The 16,696-nt window shown below is 44.9% G+C and overlaps 1 protein-coding gene across 1 annotated transcript in view; it reads left to right on the forward strand.

Annotated features, from left to right (window-relative positions):
- Positions 1-16,696, forward strand: part of LOC144762531 (uncharacterized) — a 168,360-nt gene that overhangs the window by 126,266 nt on the left and 25,398 nt on the right. The window contains exon 18 of the mRNA XM_078647755.1: positions 7,256-7,445. Coding sequence (XP_078503881.1) covers positions 7,256-7,445 — 190 coding nt within the window. The remainder of the gene's footprint in view (positions 1-7,255; positions 7,446-16,696) is intronic.

The raw sequence follows: 16,696 nt of genomic DNA on the forward strand, positions 1-16,696 counted from the left end.
GGGTGCTGGGTAGAGCATAGAGCAGAGGCCTTCAAGCTGTGGGGCGTGACCCCGGGGGGGGGCGAGGAATCTTGAGAAGGGGTCGCACATTTCCAGGCCTCCATTCTGCCTGGAATCTAATACATGTGCACTTACTTTTGGAAACCGTGAGGCTTTATTCGGGTTGTTAAAATGAAGTTAGTCTCTTGTGCTGTAAACGGAGAGGCTGAGCAGACCAGTTAAACCATCTTTAGTGCCAGGGTGCGTTAATGAAATGCAATTGGTTATGAGAATCTGCAAAGGTAAAGGGTGCTTGGGAGCGGTTCTGGCTTTAATTGCTTTGTGATGGCAAAGATTTGATTTGGTTTTGAGTGGTAGGAAGCGTTAACCGGGCTGTGAAGTGCATGTTCTTTTAATCGTAATTCATACAGCACTTAGTACCCCTGAGGAGGTTTTGGAGGGACAGTTATGCAAAAAAAATGTGTTGCATATGGTCTGGTATTACTAAAATCTACATTTTGGAACCTCCATTTTATCCTAAAACTATTTGCACAGTTTGTATCAATCTATCTTACAATGTGTGTAATCCAAGAATAAAATAATGACTTGCACAGTCACAGTTCTTTGTCATAGGCTGTGACCTAGTAGCACTAAAATACACAAGTCCCTATTCTCTACTGTACCAACTGAATGTAATTCTTTGGCTCTCTGGTTACACACAGACCTCTGCAGTGCATTAACTAATAGGTTTCATAATGTACGACAGTGCATTTTCCACTGAGTAACAACTTTTCAAAATGTAATTTTCATTTAAGCTGTCCATTATTTTATATGTAGGTACCAGATAGTGAAAGACCTAAAAACTAACAATGTTTTGAGGCTGATTAATGAGACTTGAACCGCCAGAGCGTCACTTTTTTTTTTTTTTGAAGCTGTCAGCACAAGCATCTCAATCGTATCTCCAGAAGACACAATAGCCTCGAGTACCTTTACATAACCTCATACATATGGAGTAAGACAAAGCAGTTAAAGTGCTGCCTTACCTTAGTCTGTCAATTAGGCCTTCCATGGGCCTTAGCGGTGAGTGTTCACACAACACTCATGGATTTTGACGCTGCCCTAGATTTACAAAATCATGTCAACCTGTGGCAGTGCCAAAACCTTATACCTCCCCACAGCAGGTGTAACTAGGAGAAATGTTTTACTTTCGCCTTGTTTTTTCCCTCGTTCCATGTGTAGTATTCTGCAGCTCACATAGAAAAAGGAAAACTCCTCTCTGGATTGTTTTTCTGCAGGAAGGTACTCCTTCCTGCACAAAAACAATCCTGCCTACATTGGCTCCGGGCAACAACTTGTGCACCAATGCAGGGGGAAAGCACACGAATGCACCATATTTCATAAATGTGCGTTCCTGCCCTTTCACATTGATGTAGGCCAGCGCAGCAAGAGGACTTGCGGCGCTTCCCTACGCCAATTCCTCATAAATGAGGCCCTTTGTTTTAACCTACACCTTAGACCACGCTTCCACTCTCACTGACCTTTAGTTTGGGTCCTTACGCCTTAAACAAATCTCGATGGGGAGGGGTCTTTGCATCAAAATGTTTGAAAACCTCTGGTATAGAGGAACCTGAAACATTTAAATAGTGAATGATGCTTTGCAAAGGAGAGTTGTATGGAGTTTTGTAATGGAACGTTGTGGGGATTGAACACACTGATACTATACTGTAGTGGACTGACTGTATTTACTGTAGTGGACTGACTGTATTGATTATGAGCGATGAACCCGATGCCCTTACCGACATTTGCCACATTAATATGTGTAACTAAAGTGTGTTGAGTATTTGTTCAATAGAAAGAATAAGAACAACAAAAAACAAGAGGCCCTTGTACTCATACTTCTATTCTGCTCCAACTCAGACAAAACTCCATCACAGAATTCACCAACCCAACCGCAGCATCCACCACCTTCATACCCCTCACAGATCCTCTGTCATAATCGTCGGATTTCGGCCACACCATAATACTTGAGATCTGCACCAACTTTGCTACCCCACCCACCACCTAACGAACAGGAGCCCTCTCACCACAGATGACTCCGCCAGAATCTTACAGACCATCCACTCTGGGTTTACCCTCAGACCCCTGCCCTCACCACATGTACAACCTTTGAAGCATACTGATCAGTGCCAACCTGACCACCATCATAAACTGTTATCTCTACAGCTGGAAACCTGCAGTGGTCACAGCTCTTCTGAAAACCTCAGCCAGCCATGAAGCTCTCAGCAACCAGAGAGTCCCAGAGAAAGAACAAGCAGCTCGCCACCCATCTTAAATAGCACCATTTCCTGGACTCCACTCTGTCAGGTTTCTGCAGCAACTGCAATACGGAAACTGCCCTCCTGGCAACAATGGATGACATCTGGTCCATCAATGACAGAGGAGAAACCACTGCTCTCATCCTGCTCAACGTCTCTGCAGCATTAAGCAGTCTCCCATGGCCCCCTCATTGCCAGACTCCAGGACTCTGGTATCCAAGGACCTGCCCTTGGCTTTCTCTCCAACAGGGCACAATGAGTCAGACTTCACTTTCACCTCAGATCACACTTTCACCTCGGATCACAAGAAGCTAATCTGTGGAGTCCACCAAGGCTTCTCCTTCAGACCAAACTTGTTCAACATTTACATGGCACCATTCGCCCACATCTTAAGAACCCGCTGCGTCAACATTGTCTCTTAAGCTAACCATGCTCTGCCACTACCTCACTGAACACCACCAAGACCAACTTCTCCACCTGTGTCCAACATGGCCAACTGGATGCGAGACCTGCCTACAACTCAACACTAAAAATGGAGATCCTGATCTTCAGAAGTTAGAACTTCCCCTGGGACTCCTCCTGGTGGCCACCTGACCTGGGTCCCACATCCACAGACCACGCCTGAAACCTCTGCATCATCCTTAATGACAAACTCACAATGAACTGGTCAATGCTGTTATCACGTACTCAATGCTTTGCAAGATTTTCAAATTGCTCCCACACAGAGCGCATGGTTGTCCAGGTCCTCCTGGAAACCACCTGCCGCACAAGTTTCCATAGAGAAATGGGAGTTTGCAACCGCTTTATATGCGGTCGCATTGGAATTAGATGGTCGTAACTGCTGGCCTACTGTCTGTCTGTTCTACCACCTGCATCTGCCAGACATTAACAAGACTTAAAGCCATATTAAGAGAAGACTCTGATCTTATCTGATTTTTGATGATCATTCAAATATAGAGTCCTGTTAAATAACATACCCAAATACAATAACATTGTATTAACTTTTTTTAAACCAAGAAACAATGTATTCTTCTTACAAAAGATCACCATTTTAATCTTTTCTATATTTAGCCATTAATCCATATGTGAACCCCCTGCTGAACTGCTCTCTTGCACAGGGTGTGGTTCCTCAGTCATGGAAGCAGGCGATGATTATTCCCCTGCTCAAAAAGCCCGGATTGGACGTGGAGGTGCTGGCGAATTACAGGCCTATCTGGCTTTTGCCTGCTTTCGCTAAGATTATTGAAAAACATGTGCATAAGGTGCTCGCCGATTATCTGGAGTCCCATGATTTACTGCACCCCACTCAGTCTGGATTCCGCTCTAATCTCAGCACCGAAACAGCACTCCTGGAAGTTTCGGAGGCTATTAAGGAGGTGCTGGATTCAGGTGGCAGGGCGATGCTGGTGATGTTAGATCTGTCGGCGGCCTTCGACACCGTCCCCCACGAGGGTCTCCTCGTAAGACTCTCTGAGATCGGTCTGAGGGGGACGGTGTTCAACTGGTTTCGTTCGTTCCTGGCGGACCGTCGACAAACGGTCTGGGCCTCTACTTGCTCCACTGAGATGTCGCCATTGGGTGTCGGAGTCCCTCAGGGCTCAGTCTTGAGCCCGACTCTATTTAACATCTTCATGACCCCTCTGGCGGCTCTGGCGGAGTCTTTCGGGGCTCAGATCGTTTCCTACGCTGATGACACCCAGCTCCTCTTCACCTGTGAGAGTGGTGCGGACTTCGATGGAGGGAAGATCCGGGGTTGCCTTGAGGCTGTTTTTCAGTGGTTCCAACATAACAGCCTCAAGTGCAACTCTGACAAATCCGAGGTCCTCTTCTTCGGGTGCAGTTCAGATCCGGACTGGAAGGTGTGGTGGCCAGAGAACATGTTTCCACCAGCAAGTTCGGCCCAGGTGGCTAAAAACCTAGGGATTAAAATTGACAACGGCCTAACGCTGCGCTCTCAGATAATCGGCCTCACTGGCACTTGTTTTGGCCTGCTCCGGATGCTGTGTAAGTTTCTCCCTTTACTATCGGAGGAGCACAGGAAGATTACAGTGCAGGCGATAATTGGCTCGAGAATTGACTACTCGAACATTCTTTATCTCGGCCTGCCAGAATATCTGCTTCAACGGTTGCAGGTGGTCCAGAACTCGGCAGCACGGGCAATTTTTGGACTATCTCGCCGTGCCAGAGCCTCGGGCCTCCTGCAGGCACTGCACTGGCTTCCCGTCCGGAAGCGGATTATCTTTAAGACCTTGACTTTGGCGCATAAAGCTTTGCATGCCTCCGGAGCGAAATACCTTCAAAAAAGGTTGGCTTTTTACCATCCAGCCAGGCCCTTGAGGTCAGGATCCTTGTTCCTTGCCGCTGTCCCTCGGGTCAAAAGGGCGCGTATTGGAGGCCGCTCTTTTAGATTGCTGGCTCCCCAGCTATGGAATGCGCGGCCAGTGGCCTTGCGCAGTACTTCAAACCTGCTGGCCTTCAGGAAGGGGCTCAAAACTTGGCTTTTTACTTCTTAGCTGCTTCTTTGGGGTTTTTTTTTTTTTTTTTTTTTTTTTTCTCCTTTCTGGATTCTTTGTTTTTCTGTTGTCTTTTCTTGTTATGTTATGAGATAGGTGTGCAAACCAAAGCGCCGGGACACTCTGAGTAGCCGTGCGCTATACAAAACCAAGTATAACATAACAATGTATTTTGCAATGCAAGGCAGTCAAACTTATGTTGTAAATCTACTGCTGTAGAATACAGAAGAATTTGGTTGCCTGCATAAAGTAAACAAAGTATGTGGCGTCTCCCATTTTTGGCTAGAATAACTGCTTTTACTCTCCACGTGGCCACTAAGTCCGCCAGATACAAAGAGGAGAGCTGAACCACATCGTTTACGCATCCCATTGTGTATTTTAATTATTTTAGATGGCCTACCAGAATGATCTAACTCTACAAAGCTCAAGCTGGAGGTAGATTGCCTCTGGGAGCTCTCTTGCATATTAAAGGGTTCTTGTCTTTCTAAGCAGAGTCTGAAGTAACCTGGATTCTGCTAGGGTTTATAAAGTGTCCTAACCTCAGTCTGAGGTACCCATCCTTTGATCTCACAAATCCCATTTCCTCAGCAGGGTGACGTCACCCGATCTGGCGAGGTTTCATTTTATATATTCCAAATGCTAATCTGAGCTTTCTGGGGATTTCTATGATTAAATCCTTTCTTTCCTCAGCAGATTCCTTCCCTTCTCATTTCTACCCTCCCCACATCACAGGACACCATTTGTGTACTGAACCCCTGTGCTATCTGGGACGTGTGAGCATGTTCAGGACTGTCCAAGATGCACTTTCCTATCTTACATATTCTGCAACGGGGCAGCTTATAAAAATGTCTCGCTGCCTTTTTCTTCTGGTAAAAGATTGCTTTGAAACTTGATTGTTCAAAAGACAGCCACATATGGTCATTGCCAGGAGCTAAGTGGCATTCTCCACAGCCAATAAGCAATAGGTTCCCCTCTGGTTAGCAGAGTAGCCAATTTAACCCATAACTTTTTTACTAAAAATAGTCAATCTGCAGTTTGGCTGACAATAGGCATGTTAGGGTCGCTTGTTTGACAATGGGATGTCCCACCAGATTATAAATGTTAATATAAGGTCAAATTAATAATTACTCATGAAGTAGGGGGCAGCAAAGCTGGCGCGTTGTTGTATTTAGCTAGCACTCCTCAATGTGAGCCTTTGCTTAGGTGTGGTGGATTCACTTTTCCAAAAACTCCTATCATTTTAGGATTGTTTAATTTCAGCCAATAGCTACCCTTCCATTGGCTTACTTTAAACGGGGAGGTCCTAACCTGTGCAAATAGACGAAGGTTAAGCAACTCCTGAACCTTGTGAGTGCATACATGTATAAAATGAACTGTCTCCAATCAAGGGATGTCAAAGGCAGAACTGAAATTTTAGGAAATTCTGAGATGGTGAATTTTGTGTAATTTCTGGATGTGATTTTGCTGTATGGTGGTGGAATGCCGCCAACATGGTTTTAATAGGTTTTTCATTCAATGTGTGGGACAGCACAAATATGCTGGGGAGATGTATAAGCCTTCAGTACAGTCTTGAATGTAAGAATGAATCCTGTCAAGGTCTTGTCCATTATTTGGAGTTCTTGAATTGCACACCATCAGAAATGTAGTCCAGAGGGGGGAAAATGGGGGGGGGGGGGGGGAAGGCTGTAGTTTGGTCCTGCATAATCTGGGCCAAAACGAGGACGATGCCTCCCTTCAGTCTTGGGTCAACCAGGACTGAGGTCTACGTGGACTGTTTTCCTTGATTGGATGTAAAATCACCCACTCTATGAATGGAGAGTATGGTTTAATATTTTTTTCAATGGCTTCAGCATAGACTGGGGTGGAGAGGTAGTGAAAAGTTACCAGGTACTTTTAGGTAATTAATTGTTTTTTCTAGCATAAGGATTTGCAGAACAAGTTGAAATAAACCGGTAGAAGTCCATGTTCTAGGGAAGCTTAACTTGAATTATACACCTGCATGGTCAACCCTAGCTCTGTCACCATTTGGAATCTGTTTATCATGAATGCATAATTGAAGGGACTCTAAATGTATATCTACCTCCGTCCTAATTTTCCTTCCAGTTTCTCCCCAGTCTCCCCTGCCCGCCCACCCCCAAATTTCACTCCACATCCTCCTCCTGTCTTTGTTCAAAACTTAAATCGAAAGCTTCCGTTTTGAAGCACTGGGTAAGTTCAACATGTGCTCCTTTAAGAACCTGCTACATTAAGTGAACTGCTTGTGTAATTAGTTTCATTTGATTTTTCTGTTGCACAAGAAACGCTGCCCTTTGTAATAGGTTGTAGCATGGAAAGGTGTTACAGTAAAAACATTGGTTCCATTTACACAAGGTACGATATGTACTAGCTTATGCACAAAGTTTATATTTGAATGCCCTCTGCTTAATTACAATTATTTCTCCAATTTAGATCTGTCATACTCTGACTTCTACAGTAATCCGGAGTATCCGGTAGTGAAATACTTGCAGGAACCACTGTATTTTGAAGTTGAACTACAGTATACTCAAGATCCACAGCTTGAGCTCTTTCTGGATAATTGCTGGGCTACCCCTTCCAGAGACAGACGCAGCACTCCACAGTGGGATATAGTGGTCAACAGGTATGCAGGATTCTGTTACTAACTTATCACTATGTGATGCTCTGGATGATGTTTGAATGGCATTGTATAATTTCCTGCAGCTCCCCATGTCCCTGTGTGACTGATTGTTTCGGAAAACTCCTTTGTGACAAATCAGTTATTTATTATTATGTTGGTGTACAACATTATGTAACTAAACATATGTACTGGTACATCCCAGCATCCCTTTCTTCAAAGATGTCCTAGGCTGCAAGGCACTGAAAGTTGGCTTGTGCCGCAAGAATTCTTTTGGGAGCATGGTATGTGCCCTACAGGCTCTACCTGCACCCATGGCCATCTTAATGGGCAATTAAATTTCCTAGCTGTTGCAAGTAGATCTTCAGGTCTAACCTAGCATTTGCTTCACAAATTTCTCTTAACTAAAAATTCAAAATGATATAATTAGTTCGGTAAGCTGAAATACCATGTTGGTTCAGGTATTGAGGACTAAGTTTGAATAGTAGGATGTTGTATACATTTTGCCCCTGGTCTATGATTGAGACTGTTCAGTCTTATTAAATACAAAGCAACCAGTCTTGCTCCAGAACCCTCAGCGCAGGCGCGGAATTCGCGCCGCGCATGAGCGTTCTATCGAGCTGGGCGGGCCATGACGGAACCGCTCCGTCATCAGCACAGCGCGACCGCGGCTGATGACGGAGCGGTTCCGTCATCAGCACCGAAGGGGTTAAAAAGGCACTAGAACTAAGATTACTATACCTAACTATGTCACTTTAACTATGGCTTTTTTGCCGTGAGTTTGTTTTGTTGTTTTTTTTTGGGTGGGGGGGTCATATGAACATACTTCAATACTGTCTATGTAACCTTTGGCTTTTTTTGTTTTTTCATGAATTCCTGCTTATCTATTTAAAGAACCTATTTAGCCAACACAAACTGCTCACAACCTTTGGTCATTCGCAATACGTGGTTGCCACAGACCTACTCTGCTGGTGGCAACCCTCTTCAGCCTAGTCTCTGATCACCTTGCTGCCCCCCTCCTGCCTACCATCCATTCCCAATGTGCATGCACTGTGCCCACCCCTGCCTGACTTGGTCAGTTTACTGCCCTCGCTGTCCTCCTCCCCTCTATATGCATGCCCCTGCCCTCTGGCCAAGTGAGCTGTCCCTTCCAGTCTGCCCTTCATGGTCCGTTTGTTATTCCTGCCCCTGGGCTTACCCTATGCCCTATGTTCATGTGCAAGCCCTTGCCCCTCCCTCCTATGCCATCCTGCTCAATGAAGTCTAGTTGCCTGACGTTCACCATCTTTACTCCATAGTCTGCTTTCTGCCCCCTCCTCCCTGCCCTTCATAGTCCATCTACCCCCGCCCTACATGGTCTCTTGTGCTGCCACTGCCTCACCCATTTGCCCTCCATGCTTGGCTTGCTACCACAGCCCACATTTTTTCTGCCCTCTGTCCATGCTCCTGGCCCTTCACTCCAGTCCTGGCAGTGCTTTGTTACTCCTGCCTTCCCTGTGTTTTACTTTTTTCGCCTGCCCTGCTCCCCCATGCCCTTTGTTGTCTGTTGCCTTTGCCCTCTTCCTCCTGACCCCCATGGTTTATTGAGGTGCCACTGCTCCTCCAGCGTGCGCTGCACTGCCCATTGTGCTGCCTCTGCCCCTTCCGACTGCCTAGCATAGTCAGCTTGCTTTCCCTGTCTCCTGTGCCCCCTCCCCACACCTTCCTATGTCCCTATCCCTTCATGCCCTCCATGGTCTTATGCTGCCACTACTCCTGCCCTGTGCTCAACTTGCCTACTCTGCCCCCTACCTGCTGGCCTTCATTGACTGACCTTATTCCCCTGACCCCCACTCCTGCCCTCCAAGGTTCATTGTGCAGCCGCAGCCACTGCTCTCCTGCATGGTTGCCTTGCTGCTCCTGCATCCTCCCTGGTCTGCTCTGTCACTGCCCCTCCTGCAAATACTGTGTGGTCTGTTGTGCTGCCACTGCCTTGCTCTCTAGCCCGCCATTCTCCGTTTGCTGCCTTTGTCCCTTCTATACCCCCCTCCCCTCCCCAGAGTCAATGACCCTGCTGCCTCCCTCCCCAGTCTTCTAAAGGAGGAGTGCTAACACTCTGTATTTGTCATAAGTTCAGTATCCCTGAAGTGACCTTGATGGAATCAAAACTGTAAAATTAATGGCTTGTAGTTTTACAGCTTTTATTCAATCAAATACACAGGTCTGATTGGCTGAGAGCGTGTCTCCTCCCCTCAGCCATTTTAGTAAGACCGATCGAAAGACTGATCTGTGTTATCGGAAGCATACAATTGGCCGGCGGTAACTTTGGGAGAAAGTGTTGCTGCTGCCATACTAGGTTGCGAGGGATCTTCCCCAGAGCCCTTAAAAGAAAGTGGGCACATAAAAGGAATGGGTTAGTACCTGAAGGGGGTCCCATTGCAGCCCCCTCTTCCCCGACCATGTTGAGAAGTGCTGTGAAGGGACCCCTCCCTATAATTAAATAAAACAATACAAATAAGTGCAGACTTGTGGCTCCTGGAACTGCAGACCAGTGAGGGGCCCCTCTGCAGTTCCAAAATATCGATGGCTGTAATAGGGCCACCTGCATGCACCAGAGCCACGGTTCTGACACCACTCGGTGAAGCTTACATGGAGCCATAGCCTTGGGACTGCAGTTCTAATTCTGGAACCGCAGAACCAAAACAATTCGAAAAATAACTGCGGCTCCCACCTGCTGTGCACGGGCGAAGGCAGTGGAGGTTTGCACAAAAGCTATGTACGCCTTAAACTGTACACCCGATCTGATGCACTTGACCTTGCAGTACTTAAAACCACGAAAAGCAAAATGTAATTAAATAACCTCTCGCTCTCAAAGCGTTAATAGTTGACTCGGTCAAAGCGGTAACCGTAATGCAACCAGTTATCTAATCTGAGATTTTCAACATTTGTAATCGCATCTGTCTTTGTGTGGGGTCCTGAGCATTGCATTTGATCTGCCAATTGTCATGTGCATGGCTGTTGTGAGTTATGGATTGTGTCCTAACTGATTAAAACAAAAAATCACTTGCAATTTGCTAATTTGCTACCAGAACTGCACTTTAACGTGGTGATTAGGTGTACTTTCAAGTGTCTTTTTTAAATAATTTTTTTTAACAAATAAACTCTTCACTTTAACCTTTTGGTTTTCTATCGCTCGTCTTCGCTCTCCAGAGATAAATACATGAGATTCTGCAATCCTTATAATTAAAACTAGTCTCTAATTTCTTTAATTTTGCCGACTTTTGACACAGGCCGACATGTTATGAAGAGATGACCTAGCAACTCACTGTAATAACTTATTACAGTGGAGTTCGGACATGGACATGCCTGTTGCCAGTGTTAGCAGCTGTGGGGAAAGGCTGGTCAAGTCATTGAGCATTATTAAAGCAGGTGTTGAAAGATCAGAAAATAACTTTCAATTTTTCAACTCCGTAGTTCAAGCTGTACAGTGACCATCAGAAAGGAGATATTTATAGTGACATGTTTATTTTTCCATCCTTGGGCAGCTACAGTAAAGTTAATCTTTATGCAGGTTTCTATACATTTTGACCTATTGAGACAGTTTTTTTTTAAAAGTACTTTTATTGAACGGAATCTAATCTTTTTGCAACAAATAGCTTTTTCGATGGGTTTAATTTTGCGCTAGATATTCAATATGTATTCTTGACGTTTCCAAATATTTTCTTTCCTACAAGAGCTACGCAAGTCAGCTCAGAGTTCCTTAATCTTGAGAAGGAACTCTGCCTTAAGCCTCTTTTTTTCTACATGTTCATGGAACTGACACGCAATATCCTTATGTACGGCAGGGGATTGATATAGATATTATACAGACGGGTGTGTATATACACATTGTTCCAATAAAGGTAAGCAGGCCTCAACCACCATAGCACTGGGAAGACAGGTGCTGTCATGTCTATGAATGCAAAATACTACTTTGTAAAGAAAATGCCTGCTCCCGTTGGATTATTCTGTGGCATTTATTCAGGACTCCTTTTGGTGCAAAATCACCTTTCTCAAACCATGCATATAGATTTAATTCGGACTTACCAATTATATTGGGGTAATGCTGAGGGATCTGATGATTACGCTGTTTAATGTCCACCTCCTTGTGTTGCAGCTCAATTGGGTAATCCTTGGGCCTGGGCGAAATTTTAAATTCGATTAGCATAATTCAAATAATTTTGGGAAGTTCATGTTATGTGATGCTCACAGCTACACTATTACTGCAGTTGTATAATTAAACGCCATTTGTGGTAAAAATTTTACTTCTGATTCACTCTAAAAATTATCATGAATGCAAAAGAACAATAGTACTCAGGCAGTTGTGCTTTACGGTGCATTTGGTTTTTGCACTTTTTTTAGCTCTGTATACATTCTTGCATCAAATTAATGCAAGGGTGCATTTTGTGGAAAATAAAATACATATTTGCGCTTTGTGCCATTGCGTGTAGTTTCACCTAATTTTACTGAAATTTAATAGAATTAAGTCAAAGCAAATTACGTAAATTTTCCACACCACTAGTAATCATTGATACTCAAAGCCAAGACACTTCATTATTCCAGAGGCTGATAGGTTGTCCCTAGTCATTTTGCTAGTGTCCTATAGGCTCTGCAGTTTTGTCACTGCCACAACTCTCATAGTTCACAATTCTTGTAACTAAACCCCTTTCAAGGAGCGATCAAAAATGTATTTCACTCCTATCCAGTTTAACCTCCCCTACGCAAACTAAGGAATCACATCTAATTCGCACACTTTTATTTCCCTGCCTCTCCATTGGTACCTGTGGGAGTCTTTAATTGCGACGTCTGTCAGGCTGTTATGTTTCCCCACTAAACCAATACCACAGAGCCCTGTTCAAAAGTTCTGTAGTGATCTTAAGCATGCTTGTAGATCTCTGCATCCTCATCCGGCTTAGATGTGCAATCCGATTATATCACATGCCCAATGACCGTTTCCAGAAAGCTCTTTCAAGCATATTGCTCTTAATGTTTGATCAGCCCAGTGTCTAATTTTGTGTTTTTCTGGTCATGTATATCAAGGGACAGTATTAACTAATATAAGATACCCAGCTCATTCCAGGTAGATCGGGGCAGGGGCACAAGCGGAGGGCTCATCCACCGATGCTTAGGCAGTGCCTGACATTGGCCAAATCTCCACCATGCTCCACCTAGAAGGTAGGCAGGCCACGTAGGACAAAGGCAGCCATTCATCTCTAGCATTCATTAGCAACCTTCTCCCATTTGCCTCTGGTCTCTATCCCTATGGTATGGTCAGTTTCTCTGTTGCTTCCCTCTACTGCTGCTAGAGCCTACGATTGGTGTCCCTCTGTGTCGGTCTAGATTCTCACCTCCTGAGATCAATTATCAGTTTTTCTGGTATTCTCTCTAGACAGAGGCTCCCAGAATCTCTGCCGCCTTCTGTCTGCATTGAGCATACAGCTCTCTAGAGCTGCAGTGGCAGGTAGAGGCTGCACTGCTGGATGAGTGGTTTTCATCACTGCAGCAGTGCAGGCACTCTAGCCCTGCTGAGCTCAGCCTAGCATGCTTGTCCACGCCTTACTGCAAACCCCTCTCTTCTGCTCCCAGACTCCCCCTTGGTATTAAGTAAGCACTGTCTCATGCAGAACAGTTTGTTAATGTGGTTTACAATGAGCCTTATCAATCTACCTATCACAATGTTTTTCTTGCCAATAAAGCATACTGAATTCCACAATGGCAGGTTTCTTGCCATAGAGTAGACGCAGGGTGTGGCTCGATGCACTGTTTTCATGGTTGAGTGTGTAGTCCATTCTAATGTGATAACACTCCTCTTGCCTACAGGCTGTAGGGGAATGCCCTTTTTTCCCCGATTGAGCCTGTCCAGTACTCATAAACGCAATTGCACCACCTCTTTTAATCCGCATTCGGACTGCCTCATAGCAGTCTGCTCTAGTAGCAGAAAATGACTACTAATCTTTTAGCACAACTTGTTAGCTGCCATTACCCTCTATCGTTGCATCTTACAATAGAATTTGCATTAGCCAGGGAGTTCAGTTTGCAGACGTGGTAGGGTGGGTTGTTGACTGGGTGGAGTGCATTGGGCTGCAGATGTGGGTAGGAGGAACATGAAGTTAATTTGTACTTTCTACGGTAGGATCCCATATATTCTTGCTTTTGACTCTGGTCCTCTTTGATTTGCTGGTAGCTTATTTCTTTTTTTCAGCTGCGAGTGACATCTTTTTTGGACCCACTATGGTAGAAGGAATAGTTCTTGTAGATTCTGCCCGCCCTTCCAAGTCAATTGCACCGTAGATATCTAAGACCATGTGTTATAATCTCAAATTTAAAATATATGGAGAGCAGACGTTTTCTAGTTTTTCAGTAATCAAAATGGTATTTGTTGGACTTGACCCTTTCTGCAGGGTCACCTCCAAACTTTGCCTTCAACCCTCCTATTTTTCTGTATTTGTTTGTGTTGTCCCAAAGCCTGTAGCACTTTGTAGCAGTGGTAGAGTGCCCAAAGTAAATGGTACACCATATGCCCAGGGCCTGTGAATTAAATGCTGCTAGCGGGCCGGCACCACCCACTGAAGTAGCACTTTAAAACGTGTCTCCAGCCTGTCATTGCAGCCTGCCAGAAGTTTTACATTGCCAATTTGACTTTGAAAAATAACCAGTTTACCAATCCTCATACTCACTTTTTAATAGAGAAGTCACCCGTAAGGTAGGCCTTAAACAACCCACAGGACAAGGTGCAGTTTTATTTAAAATGTTGACGGGTACTTTTTACATATCCTGATAGTGAAAAACTCAAATTTGTGTTTCACAACTGCCTAAGAATAACATTGGGTTAACTTATTACATCTAATCTGTGAACCTTTGATTGGCAACAGGTAGGAAAGTCCGGTTTGGTGTTGTAATTGAATTTCTTTAATGGTTAAGTCAGATTTTAAGTCAGTTGTGAAAATGCCAATTTTAGAAAGTTGGCATTTTTCCTCTCCATTTGGTGCCTGCAGCTTGTTCGTGAGTCACATGACTAGGTGTGAGTGGCAGTTTGCCTTTGTATAGTCCTCCCAGACAGCCAAACGGAGGGAATAGGGATGCCTAAATGGGCATGATTGGGGGCAGGGGTGGTAGCTGCCAGTTGCACTTCAAAAGAGACTGACCCACACCACACAGCCCTTCACACTAGCCTATTGTCCCTGCAGACAGACTGGGACCAGAGCAGTTCTGGGGGTGAACAGCCTCCAAGCATTTCTCCCACTTCAAAGTGGGCACCAGGTATAAAGAGGGGAACCTCAGATCCACTCTTCAGTTCACTTTCTGGACCAGTGGAAGGATTCTGACTGCCTGCTGTGTACTTCAGAAGACTGTTTTCTGCACCAAGGACTGCTCTGCTGCCTGAAGCCTTCTCTGAGCTCCCAGTGGTCTGTCCTGCTACTTGAACCCTGCTCTTCTACTTGAACCCAGGATTCCGAAGCGATACAAGGGGCTAGTTGGCTTCCCTTTTGATCAGAGCCTTGGGGACTGAAAAGGCTACAACCATCTTTGCCAAATGGTGCCTCTGGTCCTCCAGAACTTGGCACTTAGAACATTTTCTGCCATAAAATGTTTTAAGTACCAAGAGGAGACCAGGACCTACCTGCTCGTTCTATCCAAGATGCAATGCCGGTTGGCCTGATTTCACTGAAGCTCCCACTATGGTGTGTGCAGCAAATTCTGTTCAGTGGCTCCTTGCAGAAGGGGTATCGCGCCTCGTTGAGCCTGTGTGGAACTTCAGTCTGTCGCTTTGTCCCACTAGCGGCTCCCTGACATCTTCCTCTGACACCACCGGCTGCCTGGCCCTACTGAGTTTTACCTTGGACCATTTCTTGCAAATCTGAAGGTAAGCTGAGACCGGGCTGAATCCACTTCGTGCATCAGACTCTCATTCCATTGTGGTCAGCCATAACTCAACTTAGCCCTGGTCTTCTGTGCCTAGATGTTCGTGGTTAGCCCTTTGATTTTTTTAGGTGCCATTTTCCACTTTAACCTTTAAAAATACATAACTTCAGTTCTACCGATTGAATAATTTGACATCCAAATGTACTCTTTTTTTCTAAATGTGTGGGATTTTTCTTTATTTTTATTGCGGTTTGTGCACTGTATAAACACTTCACACCGTTCCTCCAAAATAAGCCTGACTGTTTGTGCCAAGCTACCACAGGGTTAAGCACAGGTTAATTTTGTGATTATGGTTTGCCCTGATGGGGACTGAGGCTGTTACTTGAAGGGCTCACACCCATTCAAACAACCCAATTTCTTGCAGCATCCAACACAAATTTGGATGTAGTGAGTATATCATATAACTGGTATGTTTGCCTGATCAAATGCTTGTTTGGCTATCATTCACAATTGCCATACTTGCCCATTTTAAAGTCGAGCCTAACACCCCACTTGTGGTCTAGTTGCAAAAAAAAACATAAGTCTGAGCTTACCAAGAACAGAGTTTACAGCCTACCCATTGCTTACTATTGGTTGGATTTATTGTCACTGTCATTTGTTTATTTGATGGCGTTCCTACTCCCAGCTTGTCCATTTTCTGTGTCCCTCCCTTGGAGCATAGCCTATTTCCCTTCTCTTATTGGATGGCGTCTTTCCATCCATTGCTCACTTGGGGAACTTGTTTTCGTTTTGGTTAAGCACTTGTGCATGTATTTTCCAGCTCTTTCCTTCCCTTTGGCCATGTGATTCTTCCCCACTCCCCCCAATCACCAACCCCCCCCCCCTTGCACTATTACTCCAGGTGTTACTGTAGGTTGCTTCTCACCCTCGTGTGTGCTTCTCCCCAGCCCTTGTTTTGGTCTGTCTCACACAGTGCCTTTCCCCCTCCTTGCCCCCACAAGCACCTCCATTATCCTTAGCATCCCTCTGACTTTTTTTTCATTTTATAAAAAAATTGTGCTTTTGTGCTAAAAACCCACTTTTTATTTACTAGTCCAAGTGGGGTCTGCTATCTTGGATCGGTTAAAGAAAATTTAAGCAAATGGCATCCGCATAACTTTGCTTGCATGCACATGCATTCCAGTGCATGCATGTACATACATTGTTATGCTTGCATGGGCCGGTGGGATAATTCCTTAATCTGCCGCGGTCTCGTCAACTCAATTGTGTTTTTTGTTACACAGTTGGTGGGTTGTCTGGAAAGCACTGCCAAAAGTATTCGTAAAGCCAATAGGTCCTAGCGGGGAGATCTATTGGCTTTGCTAATGGTTAGTTTC

Source organism: Lissotriton helveticus, chromosome 6 (genome assembly GCF_964261635.1).
Source record: "Lissotriton helveticus chromosome 6, aLisHel1.1, whole genome shotgun sequence".
Classification (NCBI taxonomy): domain Eukaryota; kingdom Metazoa; phylum Chordata; class Amphibia; order Caudata; family Salamandridae; genus Lissotriton; species Lissotriton helveticus.